The sequence below is a fragment of the Solanum pennellii genome, chromosome 7 (genome assembly GCF_001406875.1).
Source record: "Solanum pennellii chromosome 7, SPENNV200".
In the NCBI taxonomy this organism is placed as follows: domain Eukaryota; kingdom Viridiplantae; phylum Streptophyta; class Magnoliopsida; order Solanales; family Solanaceae; genus Solanum; species Solanum pennellii.
The window spans coordinates 71955846-71976745 of NC_028643.1; the positions used below are offsets into that span (position 1 = coordinate 71955846).

General features: G+C 34.6%; 3 protein-coding genes across 5 annotated transcripts; all 3 read right to left on the bottom strand.

Annotated features, from left to right (window-relative positions):
• Nucleotides 1–100: 100 nt before the first annotated feature.
• On the bottom strand, nucleotides 101–7743 carry LOC107024011 (traB domain-containing protein). The gene is given in 10 exon segments (XM_015224882.2): nucleotides 101–520; nucleotides 792–995; nucleotides 1140–1251; nucleotides 2490–2590; nucleotides 2699–2812; nucleotides 4222–4325; nucleotides 4461–4563; nucleotides 6695–6754; nucleotides 6876–6923; nucleotides 7242–7743. Coding segments are annotated over 9 exon segments (1014 nt in total). The 5' UTR covers nucleotides 7515–7743; the 3' UTR covers nucleotides 101–520; nucleotides 792–896.
• Nucleotides 7744–8680: 937 nt separating this feature from the next.
• Nucleotides 8681–18129, bottom strand: LOC107024012 (histone-lysine N-methyltransferase ATXR2). Of its 3 annotated transcripts, XM_027918581.1 has the most exons (16): nucleotides 17924–18129; nucleotides 17774–17849; nucleotides 17044–17129; nucleotides 16883–16957; nucleotides 15228–15502; nucleotides 14412–14524; nucleotides 14272–14303; nucleotides 13866–14008; nucleotides 12059–12146; nucleotides 11170–11218; nucleotides 11018–11072; nucleotides 10484–10553; nucleotides 10331–10400; nucleotides 9581–9657; nucleotides 9046–9102; nucleotides 8681–8943 (listed from the first exon to the last, which is right to left on the bottom strand). In XM_027918581.1, the coding sequence occupies exons 1-16, from the start codon at nucleotides 18005–18007 to the stop codon at nucleotides 8836–8838; spliced, it is 1458 nt and encodes a 485-aa protein (XP_027774382.1). In that variant the 5' UTR covers nucleotides 18008–18129; the 3' UTR covers nucleotides 8681–8835. The 3 variants fall into 3 exon arrangements, with proteins under 3 accessions (XP_027774382.1, XP_015080371.1, XP_015080369.1); XM_015224885.2 differs by lacking the exon at nucleotides 16883–16957 and having other exon boundaries at nucleotides 15228–15577; XM_015224883.2 differs by lacking the exons at nucleotides 16883–16957; nucleotides 17044–17129; nucleotides 17774–17849; nucleotides 17924–18129 and adding an exon at nucleotides 15709–15750 and having other exon boundaries at nucleotides 15228–15577.
• A 457-nt stretch (nucleotides 18130–18586) lies between these two features.
• On the bottom strand, nucleotides 18587–20879 carry LOC107024072 (F-box/kelch-repeat protein At3g23880-like). Its single transcript, XM_015224960.2, has one exon. The coding sequence runs from the start codon at nucleotides 20138–20140 to the stop codon at nucleotides 19049–19051; it is 1092 nt and encodes a 363-aa protein (XP_015080446.1). The 5' UTR covers nucleotides 20141–20879; the 3' UTR covers nucleotides 18587–19048.
• Between the last annotated feature and the right edge of the window lie 21 nt (nucleotides 20880–20900).

Consider the following 20900-nt stretch of genomic DNA (forward strand, 5'->3'; position numbering starts at 1 on the left):
TTTAAAATAGAATATTATGGACATTTGCTAGAAATGACCAGCATCAAGAACTAAGTGAACCTTTTTTTATGTCATGATGACGGCAACGGAAAATATGTGCTCGAGATAATGTAGGCTTTAGCAGCTACGCCAGGATTTTGTGATTTCAAAATTTAAAAATTGAACAAAGTGGTTTCAACTTAACTTAGTGCAATGCAATAAGTACTCCCTGAACATAATATTTTACATTTTTGATGCTTGTAAAAAAAATTTTAGAGGATGAATGAAAAGCATCAAAAAATTTGCATGCTGTGAAAAAAAAATGGTACCGGAAAAGTGTCATATTATAGCTATTGGTTGGTAAATTTGCAACCGTGCAAAGTCTCAAATATGTGAATATGGATGAAGACCTGGAAACTACGAGGCAAACCTGGTATTGAACATGTTGGCTGAGAAGAACTAAGCTTCTTCCTCACCTCCTTCACCTTGATCTTGATCGCGAGTCGCATATGATCCCTCGAAGCAAAGTTGTTCCTTCCACCTTCAAACATTGGAATTATTTTTGATCAGTTAGGATTAGATATCTCCCATATCACCCAAGATAAGCACAAATAACTATGAGAGCGTAAAAGATTGTGGCTAAACAACGGACATACAATATCAATCAACTTGAGAATGTGTACAACAGGAAATATTATGTAAAGAAGTGGTGCTCTACCAACACAGAGATGGTATACTGACCGAGAGAAGGTGGAGTGAGATAAAAAGAGTTGGGGCAAATTTTTGTACTATCTAAATTCAATGTGGCTTACCAGGGAATTTTGCAAAAACAATGATTCCCCATTTTCCGACATCAGTAGGACAGATCAGAGTTGAATGCATGACCTCAGCATGTAAACGTATATGAGCCAATGATGTTATTTCTTAATTGAAGTATAAATGCCAGATATTATTGCCGCCCCTGCGACTGCAACTCCGAGTGTTGACAAAATTCTAATGACAGAGATGGCACGTTTCTGTGAAGGAATTGTGAAAAACATTCAAATCTAACTTGTGAGACAAAATATGCAGATACGTAAGCCAAAAAACTGCTCCAAATGCTTTGCAATGTACAGGAGAAATCATTAGTTCTATCTACATTTGCAACAACTTTTATTCACCTCAATGGGTTGTTTCCAGCTCTTCTTGATTCCTGGAAGGTGACCCTTCCCAACGACTGCTACAACAGAGTTGTGTTCACTGGCAACTCTTAGTAATGTAGATGACATGAACCTGTGGAAGGACAGATAGAGGCGGATTTCTAACATTTGTAATTCAGTATTAGAACATCATCAAAAGTCAAAATGTCAGGTTCATTGTCATCCTTCAAAGATTCTGATTTAAATGCCAGGAAGACCAAAATTACCATAAATCTCCTGTGTTTCAAGCAAATAAACAGAACAGTGAGCTCATTTGCATTTACAAAAGCTCACACAGTTAAATACTAGTAAATTGATGCGATGAAGAACTGATAAGCTGGAAATATATGTTAGCGAAGGACGCAACAAACACATCATGACATATTTCATTTAATACTGGTTTGTCTCACCCCAGAACCTACTCCTTGAGAGTGGTGCATGTAATCCATCATTATGTGATAAAAATTTGATACAAGAAGTCTGTCTTTTCCACTTGGCAAACTATTGACTTGACAGTGCTTACACGTAACAGCAACATAGGAAGGATGTCCTATTTTTATTGAAGCAACGTGTTAATTCAATTGACTAACTTAGCATATTCTATCACGCTAATTTCTACTCTACCTTCCCAAGTTTTTCTTGTCGCAAAAATGGAAATTTATAAAATGCTTGTGAATAAATGATATGAAATGCAATAACTGAAAATTATACCAACACATTGAGATCAAGAGCTGCTTGAGAAATTTCTCTTCATCAGAAAAATTAAAAAAAAAAAAAAAAGCACCACTGCAAAATAGGGAGATCACTGCAAACCTCATACACTTGTTGAGTACCAAATATTAAGGTATCCTTTTACTCCTAATAACACTTCCCATCGACCTTTACAGAGTAACTAACACCAATATATGTGAAGCTACCTTTCCCAAAAGCCTATAATGAAATGTATCCTCATACGATACATTATTAAACCAAAATAGGCCACCTCTAAACAAAATGCAGGTTCTATTAGTGCCAAACTACATGTAGAAAGCCAAATAGCTAGACACAACATACTTTTCGAATATGTGGAATAATTAATCAGATTATTTTCTGAGTTCTATTTTGAAGGGCTTACATCCAACAAGCTCTCTAAATCTAATATAACACTCTTCATGACTTAATGACAAGTGCCAGGTTTTAGATATAAGCCAGATAAAGAAACCAAGTATTGCATACAACTAAGGCAGGCAGCATAACAAATTTGACCGTACAGACAAAAGGAGATGGAGGTAGGGCCAGAAGAGAATTTTAATCACACGCTTAGTGGGATGTATTTAAGTTAGAGGCACTTACAAATCTCGCTCATGAACTAGAGTAGTCCAAAGAGTGGGGAAGCGCTTGCTCATTTCCTGAATTGCAAGAGTCAACATATCGACATCATCCATTTCCTTCAACTGCTCAACAGCAGAAGTTCAATACAATGTAAGTAACATCCAATATTTGTCACAAATCCAATATGCAGAGACGGGCAATGACAAAGAGTATTATCCAAGCATCCCTACCATCTTGTTGAGGTCTTCCGTCTTTGGTAAAAATAATGCTTGGAATAACAAGGAGGACAAGAATTTTGTTTTGTGCCAAAGCGGCATTTATGCCCATGTTCTTTCCAAAGTTATCTGTTCAAAGATTGGTAACGTTTGAAAGGTTAACAACAACATTCCTAGTGAAATCCCACAAGTGGGGTTTGAAAGATACACGGTCAAAGGTGTTGAATATATATTTTTAACCAAATGTTTATTAGCTTAAATTCCTTAAAATTATATATATACAAACTTTTTCTTGTAATTGTAATTTCTCCTTCTAGTAATTATATTTTAGTACACTTAGTATGAATATTATGCATGCTAATAATGGTGTAGGATTCCATAGTATAAAGGGTGCAAATGGTTGATTTTAAAATACAATGAATGTGTCTATGATAGAGTCGTATTACATGGTTGTTTAGAGTAATTTATCCGAAAATGAAAAATGAAAAAGCGGTTCCACATTACAAGAAACAAGAAATTGAGCAGGAAATAAAAATATGTTTTTGTCCTACTTGCAGAACTCGTAAAAACAGAAGAAAAAATTGTAGTACTGCAAGAGCACTAAAGTATCAAGAAGCATTACATATCTTATTACAGCTCCAATCCCACTAGACAAGTATTACATCTTTTTTTTTTTGGATGAAGTAAATCTTTCATTACTAGCATCATGTAGATGCAAAAGATAGAACAAGGATATCAGAATTGGGATCGCAAAAAATGGATATTAGCTCCATAATCAGAGGTGGCTATTCTAGAACTAGGGCACATACACTGCAAAAAGAATTCTGGGTTACCTACATGAGTTAAATAGAACCAACCAAAAAAAAATACAAGAAACATCTAACCTTGATAGAGTGATTTGGAGTTGAGAAAAAATCAAAGCATGTTCTTTTTTTCTGTTTTTTTTTGGTCAATGATGAATATTTGATTTATTATGCAGAAGCAAAATGATACACAAGAAATAACATTGAAAATGCTTCCAAATATGTTCAGAATATAATTACAAAGAAAATATTTTACAAGTCTTGATTGAAACAATAACGAACATATCTTGCAGTCTTTGGAAAAGCCAAATTATTGAGTTGGATAGCACGGATTACAAAACTGAACAGAAACTAGAATCTGGGACACAAATGATTTGTTGAAGAAAGCAGTTAGGAGAGATCATGGTAGTAATTAAGGTGTTTGGGATTTATTTATGGAAGAAATTATGCAATTTTTGCAGTTAATCAGTCTAGTATAAAAAAAATATTAAATGAAACTAATTTAATTGTTTTCCAATTGAATTATCCACGGCAAGAGACCAGGAGACATAATGGAGCAATTAGGACTTTATTTTAGTTCTGATATTCACTAAAAATAAAAAAATAAACATCATTTTGACATGTTTTAAGTTTTGATATATTTTAATCATTCGTCCATCAGAGAATGCTATTCATTAACAAACCAGAAATTTAACTCAACATCTTAAAAAGCTTGAATTATCCAAAGCATCTTACTTGCATAGGACAGTCACCAAGTATCACCTTTCCCCCATACTTCATTGCTTCTTCATAGGCCACACGGAACTCACCCCCAGGTACAACTTCAAGCTGGTAGCAACCTAAAACATGAAGGAAATCCAACTAACAATTCATATGCCACAAAAAAAGGGGAACCAAGAGACAGAGGGGACCAAGAGACGAAAGGCAGTATTACTTTAGGAAGTAAAGTAGAATTTCAAAACTATGTATAATACATGTAGAGGCTAATGATACCTTAGCAATTAACCAGCTATAGAGTATCCCAAATGGATTTTAATTTTTCTTCCACATATCCACCATATCCCCCACAGTTGGTACCTGGCACAATTAGGATGGGAACATCAGAAGTTAATCAAAGAAGTGAAAGATGAAGACCAGCAATATAATCTCAGACTGCACATTGATTTGGGGAAACAAGGTTAAATTAGGAGGTACGGATGATCTCATTGTATCCTTGATGCCTAAAGGTATGGCAGCAACACCCATCCTATGCTTTCTATTCTCCTGATCCTATATAAGGGACTACTTGATTTAGAGGGAATTCATAATTTGCAATCCCAGGAAAAGAGTCGCACCACATAAGAATTTGAGAAAAAGAACTGTCCTCTACTTCAGTCCCCAGACAATAAAATTCCTTTCAACGTCTACTGGCATTTACACGAATCATTTTTAGCTTTATTAAATCATAGTATATTTTACCGAAAGGACCTCTTAGTTCTTCTATGCAGTATTTCTATCACTTATTTAGCGAAACCATGGAAATTGATCCTTTATATGAGTCGATCCCATCCGTAAATCTTTGCTTATCCCCAACAATAAAATGAGTTTTACAAGAGAGCTCACCCTAAAGTTTTCTATTTTGCCACATTTCAATTCTGTTTCCATACACCTATACTATAGGAACATAACACTGACTTTAAACAAATATTAAGATCCTATTTCGCATGTACCACTCTTCTCCATAACATTCTTCCTTCGTGTATCTCCATCATCACTACCACTTGAACAGAAGAACTTGTTGTTGGCTTTTATATTACTGATCCAAGTTCCCCTTTATTCTTATTCTGGGGTATAGCCAACTTAGTCCAAAAATAAATAGGACATATTGAACTTGAGTTATGTCACTTCTTTAACTCTTAAACAGTATAAGAGTATCTTTATTATTTTTATAAATCAAGTTCATCTACTTAATAAAACACCAAAATTGTATCAAAGGTACTACATATAATCTTGTGACAAATATACTAGGTGATTTTTTCCCATCTGTCTGAATGGGCAGAGTTACGCAATACCTATGTAATTGGGAGGTAGTGGGCACCCGGTGGAATAGTCGAGTGTGTGAACCTTCGCCCAAACACCACTGTTATATATAAAAATGTATTGCATACAACTGATTGTTTCAACTATAATTATCAAACTAATACACAACAGCACCCTCTCTTTACACCCGAAAAAAAAATACATGCAACAGATAATCTGTGAAAATACATAAATAGCTTTCCCCTTGCTACTTTCAGGCAATCCCAAGCTGGTTGTCTTGTCATCATTCTCAGCATCACCCAAGCCATAACTAACAAAGGTGATGCAAGACTCCAGACCGTGTTGTATACTTGCAATGAAATAACAAACAGTGAGTATCCTCCCTGTTTGGCTGTTCCTATAGAAACAACACCAACTGACCATAGCTCTCCTCCTCTTTCTTAAACTATCATCATTAATATTGCACTATGGGCAACAAGTAAAGAAAGCTATTCTTTTCGGTGCTTTATTATTCCATACTTTCTTCAAAACCTCCCTCCTATCCTCAGTACCTATTAAGTAACACCTTTAACTACAAACTTACCATAAATGACTTTTCCCCTCTTCCCCTCCATGCCATCCTATTTTCGACTTTCATCATTTATAGGCCACTTGTACAATGTGTGAAGAAATTCCTCATCACCTCCCATTCCCAGTATTTGAAGCGTCACCAGACAATGCTTTGACTCAAATAAGAGGTTTAACTAGAAATTCTATGGTACACAGGAAGGTTTAACCAGAACTCAGTTTTCCTTTTTTTGAATTTTGGACCTTGATTATCTTTCTAACAGATTCTTTCTTTTCATATAAAAATAAAAAGGATTCCCAAATATGACTAAACAGTAGTTCTTGAAGCACCAGAGCACAATAAGATAGACAACCAAAAGATGTTCCTTGCAATGAGAAAGCAAAAAATTGGACTGAATGATAGAGAGAAGACAAAAAGTACCAAAAGCAGATTACCAGTCTGTATTAAACTGAAAACTAGTTAATTTCGAGAAGAAAAAAAGATAACATAGCAAAACTTCTCTATATGGTACAAGAAAACTGAGAATATAGAAATTCCATGTTTTGCTCTGTCCAAGAGCTGCTCTTTCATAAAGTTATCTGGAGAATGATAAAGATATATGTCAGAGATGAAAGTCCAAACCTTTGAATTATGAGGTATAAGTAAAGCCACACGGCCTGAGCATATCTCCAAGAAAACAACCTATCATCAATAATCCAGAATCAACAAAAAACTCGAGCATGGATCTTGGTAGCGTAAAGAGAGGAGGTAATAGGTAGATAAAGCAGGCTGCTACCAATAAATACATAGTCAGAAAAAGCACCTGGGATTTCAAGAAACTGATCAACGCTTGGACTTCTTGGCAGGATTCCTGGGATCATGCAGGGAAAACTTAAAGTGATTATACAACCCTCGATATAACTCGTTCTGTACTATAAAAACTGCTCCTTTAATATGATCTGATTGATAAAACAAAATTGCCTTAAATATCACAACTAACGATAATAGGATGCAAGCTAATGTTATTGATCTATAAGTATTAATTTCATTTCTATCTTCTGGGAATTTGCACAAAAAAAGGAGAAGAAGTCAAATTCTCAGAAATGTTCCAAGCCTGAATACAGTTTTCTCTTACAAATTCTATATCCATCATACATAAAACATACGGAAGAAAAACTCGAAAATTTACCGCAGAAACGTGAGCGGTTCCAACAATATATACATCGCAAATACCTCCCTCAGCAGAAGATTCACAGGTGAGCGTAATTACATTCCTCGAAAGTTCCTCCGGCAAAACCTTCCTTTCGTACGATCGACTCTGATTTTCTTCATTCACCTCATCAGGCTCTCGCTCTTCCACTACACTCTCATTAGAACCTTCTAAATTAGAAGCAGCACCTCCACCATGAACCCGAACAAATTCTTCGAATCCGGGCGCCTCATGCCGATCCCAAAAATCCATTCCCGTCGGCGTTAAGCGGTTGGGTACGGCGGAAAAACTTCTGAAGTTTGAGGTAATTGAGAAGGATTCATGGCGGAGGTTATGACGGAGAGTGGGACGGCGAGAGATTTCACAGTTGAAAAGCGAAGGCGGGAATCGCTGATGAATGAGTGGAATCGTTTGGAGTCGGACGAGTTGAGAAAGGTGAGTGTTCGAGTCAATCGATTCATTGAGGTTTTTCTGTTGTGCAAAAATGAAACACGGTTCGTATATATATGTCACTATTTTAAATATATACTCTTGAGAAATTAAGTAAATTTATCCGTATATTCTTATTTAATATTTTAATAAGGTGAAGTTTGCAATTAATGATTAACTAGTTTGATGATTTGATCTATGAAAATGAGATAATTACTTAATTCTTTTATACTTCAAACTTTTCATATGATATTTTAAGGTCACAAAATTAAAAATATTTTAATATATTAATGTAATTTTAATTTAAAATTATAAGACTAAAAAATTTTATTTATTTTCTTACGCTCCATTTTAAATCAAACTAGATCAATTTTTTTAATGAAAAAAATACTATTTATGCATTGATTTTATAAAATAAAAAACATTAAAGACTATCTATTTTTAATAAAGACGACATATAAATTAAAACGGAAAAAATAACTTATAAATCAAAAGTAAAAAATATTTTCACTTATTTTTAAACTTTTTGACGAAAAAGTAAATACTTAAAAACATGTTTCCAAACATGGTCAAAATTTTAAAAATCCTTAAAAAGTAAAAAACACGTAAAAATAAACTAGTTCAAATACGCACTAAACCTTGATTAAGATTTATTCAAATACGCACTAAACCTTGATTAAGATTTATTGTGCCCTTACTTGTACGATTCGATTGGGATTGTTTTCAAAACGTGGCAACTGAAAGTGTCTACGTTGTGCCACCACACTAAAAAAATACTTATAATTAAACTACAATTTAATCTCGAAAAATCTCAATAGTTCAATTAATTAATTACTTTCTCTTTATTGGTAAAAGTTCTATTCTTCACCGTATTATAATTCCCTCCTACATTTCCTCTTCCTGAGTACACATCGATCGGTCTACTCCGATTCTGTATATCAAAAACAAACTAAATCAATTTTATGGCTGGCGAACAAAAAAAAGAAAAATGAAGTGAGACAAGCAGCTCTATTAATTGTTCTAATTGCAGACACCCTGTCAAGATAATGAAATAAAAAATTATGCCTCTAAATCCATATTGTACATCAGTTACATGTTCCAAAATTGTGGTCATTTTCAAGAAGAAGTTGCCTTTGATCTTTAACTAAGTTTCCTCTAGACATTTGGAGCATCCACATCTGAAACCATAGTCTGCGAGTAATGCCTGTCTCTCTTCAAAAGGAAGGTCCTCGTCGATATATGAAATAGTTATCTGCAGATATCAACACCTCGGAGCTTATTAACCAGCGACTCTGTAAGTAAATTCTCCGAAGCACAATGAATTTGTAACTACAAACACAAGTTGAGAGCTTACCTCTTCTCCTTTGGCAATTGGTTGAAGAGCAATTATGGTTGCTTGGCCATCTCGATCCTAATAATGCAATATCAAACGTTCAGGATCGTCTTGTAAATATGTTTCACAATTTATGAAAAATATATTACTGAGCAATTTGGAGCTGGTTTAAGCACAGTTCAAAAATATCCAGCCAGACTTCACAAAATAATGATTAAGTAAAGGTTTCTTCAAAGTGTTATATATGTAAGAATAACAACTTCCATTCCAGTGCAATTTCCTTCGGATATGTTTCCAGATAATGATTTGTCCATGAGTTCTCTACTTTCAAGAATGTCGGAGACAATGTGGTGAATTAGAACCCCTAACCAAGTTGCAACGCCATACCTACTTGCAGAGAACTCACTACACTAGTCATTTATCTGCTTTACAGGTTTCATTCATTGCCTGAAATCAAGTCTTCTATTGCATTTCTAGTTCTTTCTTCCTATTTAAGAGGTTATTCCATTGAGAGAAAAGAATAAGAAAGGAAGAATTTGCAGATATCGGAACATACCTCTTCTCGCTTAAAAGCTTTTGCATTAGGTCTGCAGGAATGGTTCATACAGCTTTGCAAGGGGAAAAATGCAGTACCTTTTATCAAAGATTGGTTGTGATTATGATTCAGATATATACACATAAAACTAGGTAGACCAGAATTGGAAAAGTAAAGAGACACCACTTAGACACACAACTTTTTTAAAAAATTCCCAGCAGCTACTTATGTCCTTTCCAAGAACTGATTATTCAATAAAGCAATGAATATTGTACAACACTTCCAAATCAATAGAACAGAGAAAATCGGGTTTCTTATTCTTTAGCACTACAGAAGGTAGCAAAGATGTGCCATTGAATTAAACATGCCTTGTCAACTTCTGCATTAGTTGAAATGCTAGCAGCAAAATTTTACCCCTTCTGCAAGACAACTTCTAAGATTGCCTATGGTATAAAAAGGAGAACTGTCTCTTGCAGAATTTGAAAGCAATGCACTACTCAACAACCAATGAAGTTAAGAGAAAATGCATCCTATCAGTTAAATGCAAGAGCCACATGCAAAGTCCCCAGCCATGATATTTCCTTTTTAAATAGAACTCAGAAATTTTAAGCTTGTAGTCACAGCTATCTCTAATTGCATATTGTATCCACCCCTAACACCATATATCTATTGCCAACTACAACTTTGTCCTAAGAAACCTTGAACCTGGTGTGTGTGTGTGTGTAGGAGTTTAGATCATCCTTGATATTCACGTCACACATCATAGTATACCTTGACAACAAATTGAATAGTCATCACCAAGAGCATCCAGGATAGGCTTTGTAGTTTGCTCAACCTCTCCCTGCCAATTTATCATAAAAGTAATGCTGTCAAATTTCTGCATGCTAGCAAGCTTCACAAGCACATAGAGGACTCGGTTTTAACCTTTTCAGAGAGAGGAAGATCATCAATATACAGAAAGTAATCCTCCACTGGTGACTCTACCACCAAATCACTATTAACAAGCAAAGATTTTAATTAAGTTCACAGCAGCAACATATAACATAAGAATAAACTAAGAACAGAATAACATAGAGTAAAAATAGCAGCATGCCAGGGGAAATGTACAAGTCAAAAATCAAATGCGCCAAGCTCATCATCCATTATTTAGGCCATTCCAAAATAATGTCCACTTTTGAGGAGGAGTAAATTATCAATACCAAAATATTATCTGCAGATGGCTCATATGCTTCTCACCCCTGCTTTAAATTGTTCTAGCCCTAATGATTTCAAAGAATATGTTATGCAACAAGGGACTCTCCTGCCATAGTAGTAAATTTGCCAACTCAAATTAGGACATTCATTTGGGAAGAGGTAATTTATTTTGCATGCAATTTGCAGAAGAAGGCAAAAGATCATCAGATTTATTGCACGCATACTGGAAATAAAACTAAGGTAGTTTATCTATCATTTACTTACAGGTTATTCAGCTCAAACATGCCAATGATATTGCCATATATTTCAAGCGAGAATACTGGTAAGAGTCAAGGATTCCATCTTGAACCACATACATACCAAAAATTACTACAAATAAGAGGAGCAGTCAATTGATTCAAAAGTAATTAGGATACATGGCTGGCATTCCTCATCAAAGATAGCCTCCTTGAGGAGCTGCAGAGACTGGATAATTCAAACTGATAAATCAAATTTCAGTATAAAAATACAAGAAGCATATCATGCAGATAAATATAAAACAAAATACACAGGTCAGAGGGTCACGTATAAAGCAGCAAGAGAGCACATAATTTTGACAAATGCACTTAAACTTAACTCCTAAGCAAGACTTATTCCAATTGACTCGCTATATTAAGACTATAGTGTTGTTACATCCTTGGAAAGAAGTTGAGTAACAGTTTCAGATTAGGCGATAACACAGTGTACTCCAGGCAACATCAGAACAGTATTGATTCTTAAGAGAAAACTGATGATGTATGAGATAATCAAAATGGAAATTCATTAATGTGGTTTTAGCTTATGACTGTTTGTTCTTTATAACTTGCACATTTAATTTGATCGATGTTTGTAGCATGCAACTTCCACATCGATTACAGTAGGAATAGTAGGCTCCATTATCTTCTGGAAGAAAAAACCAATTTACTCTTACCATGTAAATAACGATTAGGGGAAAAGGTTCTTCCTGCTTGAAGCTGGTCCTTGAAGACCAAATATGGAAGGGAGATCATAAAAGAGGAGAGTTTTTTTCTTCTGAATCTTATAATAGAGGAGAGTTGCAACGCGCTCATCTATTTCAGCCAAAATAGAAGAAGTAAACCCTTTTTTGGTCTAATAATAGAGTCAACTTGCAGCCCCCAAGGAGGACTATTTAACAAGTTCAACTGATGATTGATGACAAGTGAAAAAACTACTCCTATGCAGCTGAAGCTGACAAACTAAAGATACTTCAGCAGATTGAAGTGATGATGGAAAATGCAAGCAGGTTACATCGGAACCAAGGATTACCGTTAATGCCAGCTCCTTTATTTGCATTCTAAATGAAGCTTCATCAGAACCATCAACATCAGCTGGCAAAGCAATACAATCCCACCACCTATACAAAAAGTCACTTTAAACTACAAGAGAAACTTGACAAATAGAATAATCATGCATCAGCCTGGCACAGAAGCCCGATACTCCACATACGAAGATTTTACTATTTCGTAAAAAAAGAAAATTAAAAAAGTTCAGGTTAAGAAAGTTCAGCTCTGAGTAATATTTATATTGTAGTCAAATTTGTCATACTTGACACCACAAAATTTCAAGTTATTTGTTCTAGGGGAAAATGCAGGAACCTTAAAAGACAAATAATCATGACTTGGAGCTTATAGGCTCATCACTGTTATTATCCTTCAAGGAAGCATTGCAGCATGTTTGGAAGGGCTTCTATGTTGATTCATGTTGTTGCCCTAATTTCATTTTAGATTTTTTATCTTTTTGGTAAGGTAAGTTTTTATATATGTATCAGCATCAAGTGTATGTTGTATAGACATCTGTCATGGCCCCAATTTATAGAAGGGAAATCCAGAGAAAAGACTATCAAGGGGCTGATGTAAGCAAACCCTTGAAGTTTTTTATAAATAAATGAAAGCCAAGGACAAATATCATTAATGGTGAAAGTTTTACCATCTATTGAGTTTTTTTTTACAACAAAAGAGATGAAATGAACCATAATCCTCGCAAAATAAAGAAACCAATTAAACCTCTATGCTCTACCTAGAAGATCAATAAGCATAAAAATATTGAACTATGTGACCACCTCTAAGAGTTTAAACTAAAGAGAGAGAACACTATTATTATTTATCATAGGTCTACAAATACAACTTCTCACGTGTTGGCATGATTCGTCTTTTTGGGCCAAGCACAAGGAAATTATTTAAGGGTAGCAATTAGACTTGAACCCAGAGCTTTTTCTTCTCTGATAATATTGAATTGTAATTCTAATAGCCCAATCCAGAGGTGATATTGTCTGCTCCGGGCTTACATCCTCATGCTTTCAAACCCTTTGTTGGTCTTAAGGTTTGTTTCCTTACATACTCGACATCTTTGCTGTATTTGGTCGATATGACATTTGCTTATGATACCTCCAAGTTTCTGATTAAGGTTTGCCCCGCCATCATATTAGGTTACACATGGAGTTGCTTTAACAATAAATGTACAACCACCAAATGTAAAAGCTTAACTATTAGAGAGGAAAAGCTATAACTTATTTTATCTTAGGTCGCAATAAGAAGTAATATTGCTTCTTTATTCAAGATGGGCATAGTATTTTGTAGGATATCAAAACAAAAGTTAAGCAATTTCAAGATGCATCAAGTTTGTAAATTAAGTCAACAACTAAGATATGGACACAACACAAACTTGAATGCTAAGACAACTAAAATAGCCAACGGTTTCATTACCAAATATGATTGATCTCTCAAGAGACTAGACAAAATTTTGAGTTATTTTAAATTTTCAATATTTTTTTCAATGTTATCTTCAGAGTGAGGATACTATATGAGTCAAATTTTTAAATAAAGTGGTCCCTGAAGTGGATTGAGATATGACTCATTCCACATTTCCTTTCTTGGGGGAATATCCTGCAAGTTCTACAATCAAGCAGCTATCTACAATCAAGCAGCTAGCCAGCACCATGCGGATGTAATTCAGGAAAGACAATATATGATATTAATAATTTGGCAAGCATATGCACTTTCTTGTGAGAGCATAAGTTTTTCTTCAACCGGGTTAAAATTCAGTTTATAGCAACTTGTGAAGAGTAATTAAGTACCTTCGTTTGTATCCCATGGACACGGGCTTCCATGCCTCCCCCAGTAAAGAAAAATCAATACTTTCTGAAATAACCTGCTTCCCTTTTCCCTCATGACGACTTTCTTTCAACTTCTTATGTCTCAAAATGGTGAAAGAAATAACCTATAAAAAAACAAAAATTTGTTTGCAAGGAATTGCTTAAGCAGGTTTCCAACATGTCGCAAGACATACAAACAAAGAGACTTGTGTCTTTGCATATGCACCTCACTTTTCCTAAGAAAAATTGCAGTTTGACATGAAAATAACAAGAGATGAAAGACATTAGAAAATAGGAAATGAACTATTCTTCAAAATGCTTTGCAGTTTGGCAGGAAAAGTGAAAAAGGGAAAGAGGCAAGTTGCATCAAGAAAAGAAAAGGACTTACCTTTGCTGCAAGAAGGAAAATGTCATTTGTATCTGGCAGAAGAAACCAGAAAAGGAAATAGCTTGAATAACAAGATAAATAGGTAGGCGAGTTATGAACTAAGACTACCATAATAGATAGCAGACACATTAGAACCTTACCATTAGCATGTTCTATAAATTTCTGAAGCGCCTTTGTGCTTAATGACTTTGACCCCTCCCCCGTGCACAGCAAAGAATGAAAAGACTCCCAATCAGCCTCTGCACAAGATTTGCTGCCAAAAAAATTTACAAAGGTTAGCAAAGTATTCAGTCATAATTATGGTCAAGAAATTAAGAGAAGAGTCATACAATCGTACTATGAGAAGCATAAAATGGTAAAACAAGTTCATCTCACGGGAGAGGTGTCCAATATCTAAAGCTATTTAACTTTTTGAATAGCAGAAGAATATGACCACAGAAAATGTACCACCAAGATTTGTTCATCTGTTTTCTCGTTTAGAGTTAATAGTTCGATATTCTAATTTTAGCAGCTCAAGCAGACTCTTAGAAATACATGTTTATATGGCTATACCAGCCTCCTCATGTACTCTCTGAATAGCTGCAAGCCTGCAACAAAATGAAGGTATCTCCAAGAAGGCTTTTAGGTTTATTCCTAGATGGTAGAAAGGCTGTTCAAGAAGCTGAAACCCTGCACAATTCATCTAGAAAAATGCGGGGTGTTCCTCCATGTACCCAATGAAATGGATAAGATTCAAACAAAATGAAGATAGAAAACCCTTCGATTGGAATAAGAAGATAGCATTATGATGTTGAAAGGATACTCTTCAGCATGACTAGAAATGTGTCAGAAGCTGCTTATGTCATGTTATGCAGTCTCATTGTCTTGTTACTGTTAACACGGTAGAAAATAAATTTTGGATGTTTTGCATTATTGAATGAATTTTTTTTATGTATAGAAAAGAGCAGAATGTTTACCTGCAATAGTAGTTCTCTTTACATCCACCTGGACAAGAAACAATTGGAGGCATTGAGAATTTCTCAGAATATGGTAGTCGCATCTCGCCATTGAACAATGACTCGACCACATCCTTAGGGAGAGAAATTTTATCTTTTGAAGGGCTAGAAGAACATTCTCCAGATACTTGCTGATCTTCTACATCAGAATCATCTTCACCAACAGATGAATCAGAGTTATAACAATCTTTTTGCATATGACACTCATCGTTAGGGGAGACACCCAGCTGTTCTAAATATAGCTTCCTCCCAATTTGAAGCTCTATAGACCCAACAAAGCAGAAACAATAACTACATACCAAGCAGTCTACCTGCCACAAGCAAAAGATCAAGGTGAAGCATGTCCACCAAGAGAAAATTGAAAAAATACCAACAAAAAAAAAGTCAGATGATTACTGCGAGGAAGAAAATGACACTGTGCCACTAGTTCCATCAGCAATACCTTATTTGAAGGATGTTGGGCACCAGCAAGCATTTGATCCTTCAAGACNTTATGATGGTTGTTATCAAAATTCAATACTTAATTAGCTTTATACACAAATAACTCACATGAATTTGCATATGAAAATTTATTAAATTTGACCTACTATTGACAAAATAAAATAATAATAATAATAGTAAAAAAAAAAAACAGACAAAGCATTATGCTAAAAAAAAATTATGTCAGAACGAAAAGTGACTTACTCCATTTGTATTGGCACAACTCAAAGTATAGTTCTGTGCGATCGATGCTGAAGCATCTCATCAGTTGATTTTCCTCCCTATAACCAAAAAAAATCATCTCATAAGCTATTGACACAAAATTACAAATTTTATTTTTCAGCAGAGATTAAAATCTTAAAACATCATAAACTATATTATAAATAAGAAGTAAAAAATAAAATAAAAAATAACTTAAAATAATATGTACAATGCAGCATCCAAAAGAAAAATGTTCAAATGCTCTCAATCAAACTCATAATAAAATAAAATGTAAAAAGCAAGAAGAAATACATATATGAAATGAAGAGACAAGGATCATAGTGAGGAATGTAAAAAGACAATAGTTTCTTTAGAAAATTATTAATGAATAATTATCTTTTTAATGTATTTATTTCATATAAAAATATATATTTTAAGTACAATATGATATGATTATTATTTAATATTTTATTAATTAAATATTTTTATTTAATATATGGGTAAAATTATAATCCAATATTGTACTTTGATGCTTCCCACTTATAATAATACTAGAAATGTGTCAGAAGCTGCTTATGTCATGTTATGCAGCCTCATTGTCTTGTTACTGTTAATGCGGTAGAAAATAAATTTTGGATGTTTGTCCATTATTGAATGAATTTTTTTATGTAAAGAAAAAGAGCAGAATGTTTACCTGCAATAGTAGTTCTCTTTACATCCACCTGGACAAGAAACAATTGGAGGCATTGAGAATTTCTCAGAATATGGTAGTCGCATCTCGCCATTAAACAATGACTCGACCACATCCTTAGGGAGAGAAATTTTATCTTTTAAAGGGCTAGAAGAACATTATTCTCCAGAGACTTGCTGATCTTCACCAACAGATGAATCAGAGTTATAACAATCTTTTTGCATATGACACCCAGCTGTTCTAGATATAGCTTCCTCCCAATTTGAAGCTCTATAGACCCAACAAAGCAGAAACAATAACTACATACCAAGCAGTCTACCTGCCACATTCAAAAGATCAAGGTGAAGCATGTCCACCAAGAGAAAATTGAAAATGACACTGTGCCACTAGTTCCATCAGCAATACCTTATTTGAAGGATGTTGGGCACCAGCAAGCATTTGATCCTTCAAGACAAGGTCCTCTTCTTTGAAATCCGTCTCAGCATAAACCCCTATGATCCCACAAATCTCAATATAGTGCTGATTAATTAATAAAACCCATGAAAAGAACCGAACTTTAGTACAAACTCGTTTTGGGTAAGCAAACCCACATTTCAAAATTCCCTAAAAAGTGGTTAAGCAAACCCACACTTCGAGATTCCTCATCAAGTTATTAACTTTAGTTTCATATCACAACATTAGACAATCAATCTGATGGAATATGTGCCTTCACTTAACAAGTAATGGACCAGGTCCCTTACTACACTCCAGAAAATTATCAGAAAGTTAAATGCAGTAAAATCAACACAATGATTTTACGTGGAAACCTCCTTGCTTAAGAGAGTAAAACCACGACCTGTTCCACAGGATTTTTAATCGTTTTCACTAANAAAGAACCGAACTTTAGTACAAACTCGTTTTGGGTAAGCAAACCCACATTTCAAAATTCCCTAACAAGTGGTTAAGCAAACCAACACTTCGAGATTCCTCATCAAGTTATTAACTTTAGTTTCATATCACAACATTAAACAATCAATCAATCAAATATGCCACAATACAAAACTACTCCAGGTGGCTCCATAATCCATATCTAATCAGCAGTCGTGTTCATAAACACAAAGCGTCTCAACTCGCAATGAAATTTCGAAAGAATTACCTTTTCCATGACGTGGAGTAGGTTTAACTTTGATGCCATCGCATTGTCTAGTGGCTAAAAGCTCTTCAAAATACTTCTGTGAACATTCATCAAACAGTTAATAGACTAAAGGATAACTCCAACAAACAAAAAAGAGAAAAGAGTTTATGCCTGGACTTCTAGTGGAGGTGGCGGCTTGAGAAGTGCGGCAATCTGTTCTGAGTATTGTGCATCAATTGGGCAAATTATTTCCATTGATTAGAATCACAACTCCGGCAAAGAATTGTAGAAAAACAGCGTCCCTTTTAGCTGCTGCAAATGCTTTGGCGGCGTTTCCTCTTTAAACTGTTCACTTTTTTTTCCAACTAAGAGCAGGCTTCCTTTTTAATATTTGGAATTTGTGGGTATCAACTTCAGCTTAAATTTACTCCCTTCGTCGAATATTATTTGTCATAGTATTTAAATTATAAGAATTTTAATTAATATTTTTAAATATATTCTTTTTATCATATTGATATGTAAATAATGTAATTTTTATATAATTTTTTAATATTTAATTTTCTATTAAAAATAACACATTAATGTAATTTAATTTAACTTTAAAAATTAGTCAAATTAACTTTTAAAAAGTGAAATATGATAAATAAAAGTGAACGGAGGGAGTATCTTTTTGTAAAATTTTTCGTTATTGTAAAATTATCCAGAACTTCAACTAAATTCGAATCGCACACTGCAGAGCCTATTTAAGATGACGCTTCTAATAAGATTTTTTTCATACCCAGAGCCCAAACCCAAAAACTCTTATTAAAGCACCACAATCCATATTGGTCTTTTTTCATTATGTCCTCTTAATTATGTGTGTTTTTCTTTTAGCTGATTTGATATGCGTTATATGTGGAATATCTTTTAAAAATAGTTCTTTTTTTTAATTTTACAAGTTAAAAGTAAGATCTACGTGTGCTCTATCCTTTTCGGACCTTATACTACATTGAGTTTGTTGTTGGTGTTGATTCAATGTGAAGATGGATTAAATGGATAGATTACTCTTATTTGGGGATTATTAGATTATTACTTGCAGAAACTGGAGTAAAAATGAAATCACTCAAATATGTACTCATACAAATTCAACATCTTGTTCTACATTTGAGAAAAAAGAACTGCATCAACGTTTTTATTTCTAGGCTTCAGTAAGTAAATCGAGAAATCATTCCATCCCAAGTGTTAAGAATATGTTTTCGTAAAATCTTGCTCCAATCTAACTTAGCTGATGATATCAGTTAAAATAAAGCAGAATTCTTACGAGTTATCATTTTGTGCTATCAATAGGGGATCAACAAGGCTTTCGACGTAGATTTCTGCAGCAAAACATTCCTCAAAGTGATTAACAGCCTCTAATTGTCTAGTTGAACAATCATATATCATGATAACCGGAGGAAGCAAGAGTAAAAATTCACCCTTATTTGACTGGCAAGAAGGTATAGAGAAAATAGACGAAAAAAATATGAACTCCGCAAAATCTTTTGGATGATCGATAGTGAAAATCTTTGTCCACGACACTTCAACTCCAGAATGCTTCATAATCCATACATCCGAATTAGTTACTTCGTGACAGTTAGGACAAAGCACAGAAAGATCATTTCCGAACACTCCTAGTGCCAAAGGATAGCTGCCTTCTCCATAACTAGTCGGAAGCATCAAGCTTTTCCATGTTTCGTCTGCTAAATCAAGAGAAATGATGTTGCAGATATTGAACGTATTAATGTCAGCAGATAAAGCCCAATAAAGCTTCCCATCCACGAATTTACCTGGAGAATTTATCAAAAAGTTGCCCTGAAACTTATCAATTGTTCTCCAAGAATCGGTCCTCAAACTATAAATGTTGACTACAGTGTCATATGAACCACCATCATCGTAAATACATTGAACAATTACTACTTTGTAATCGTCATGTGACTCATCATATCCTAAACCATAGTTGAGATAATAAGAGCAGTCCCTCCTCAAATTAGCTTCAAATGTAGGCATTTTCTTACATTTCCGAATTGTGGGGTTCCATAAGACTGGTTCCTCTATCTTGCTATACATACAAATCAATCCATTGACAGAACCCACAATCTTAGTATAAATATTGGGGCTTTCCATGGGAGAATCCATGTTAAAAAGTTCAATTCTTTGTTCTTTGTGGAACAAGGGAGGGAGAGGACTTACCTTGAAATTGCCTGTGGAGTCTTGAAAAATAACCCTATGGTGGCTGCATTCTTTGTCATTACCTGTTAATTTCACATGAGTCTTTACTAACTTACGGCTAGAGATTAGCCGAAGCCATGGTTTTGAAACGCACATGAATTTCAACACAGCCTTTGGGGGCACCTTTAAGAGGATCGCCATTATGACTCCTTTTGGAAGAATCTTAATCTTTATTTGTTAGGTGACGACTCTTCTTTATGTGACTACTTCTGTCAACGTGATCTTTGTGGCAAAGCTGATCAGGTAAAGAAGTATAAAGGAATGAGAAGGTACAAACTGGTTTGACTCGGCCAATGAAACTTATAGAGAAAGGAAAACGGCTAATGGATTCTCTTTGTGATAATTCCAAAGCCATGGCTGAGATCCCCAAGCTATATGGCGAAGAGATTGATGGTTTTGGAGGGAAATGGTTAGTGAAAACAACATCTTTCATATTTTTCTTAAATCATTTTCTGGATTTTGTACCGTAAATGATTATATCAAAAATATAAAAAATGAAATAACATCACATCTAGACTACTGATAATTCAGGCTGTGGAATACAAATTTGGCAGTTGTAGAGGAGGATTCTGATTGTTGTGATTCTACTTTCACAAGCAGTTGCATAGCGTAGTCCTCTTTGGGGTTTGCGCGAGGTTTTGGTGGGGAATCAAAATTAGAAGATATCTTGGGATTTAGGGCGATGAGTTTGATGGCTGTTCTGTATTTTGGGGCTGTCCTTAGAATTTGATGAATACACTGTATTGACCTGACTTTGATGATAGCTATTGGTATTTGTGGCTATGGCTTCTTGAAAAACTTTCAAGAATTGAGGAGGGATTGTTACGAAACAGACTTACCATGGTCTTTTTGTCAAGATCCAGCAACATTTCGTTTTGATTGTTGTTGGCAATGGTATCCA

Coding starts and splice junctions, on each gene's coding strand:
- LOC107024012 (XM_015224885.2), bottom strand. CDS start 18,007: ATGGAAATAATTTGCCCAATTGATGCACAATACTCAGAACAGATTGCC. Junction 10,554..11,017: donor ATGTTTGAGCTGAATAACCT/GTAAGTAAATGA, acceptor GCTTGTTAATAG/TGATTTGGTGGTAGAGTCAC. Junction 10,401..10,483: donor ATCTTCCTCTCTCTGAAAAG/GTTAAAACCGAG, acceptor ATAAATTGGCAG/GGAGAGGTTGAGCAAACTAC.
- LOC107024072 (XM_015224960.2), bottom strand. CDS start 20,140: ATGGCGATCCTCTTAAAGGTGCCCCCAAAGGCTGTGTTGAAATTCATG.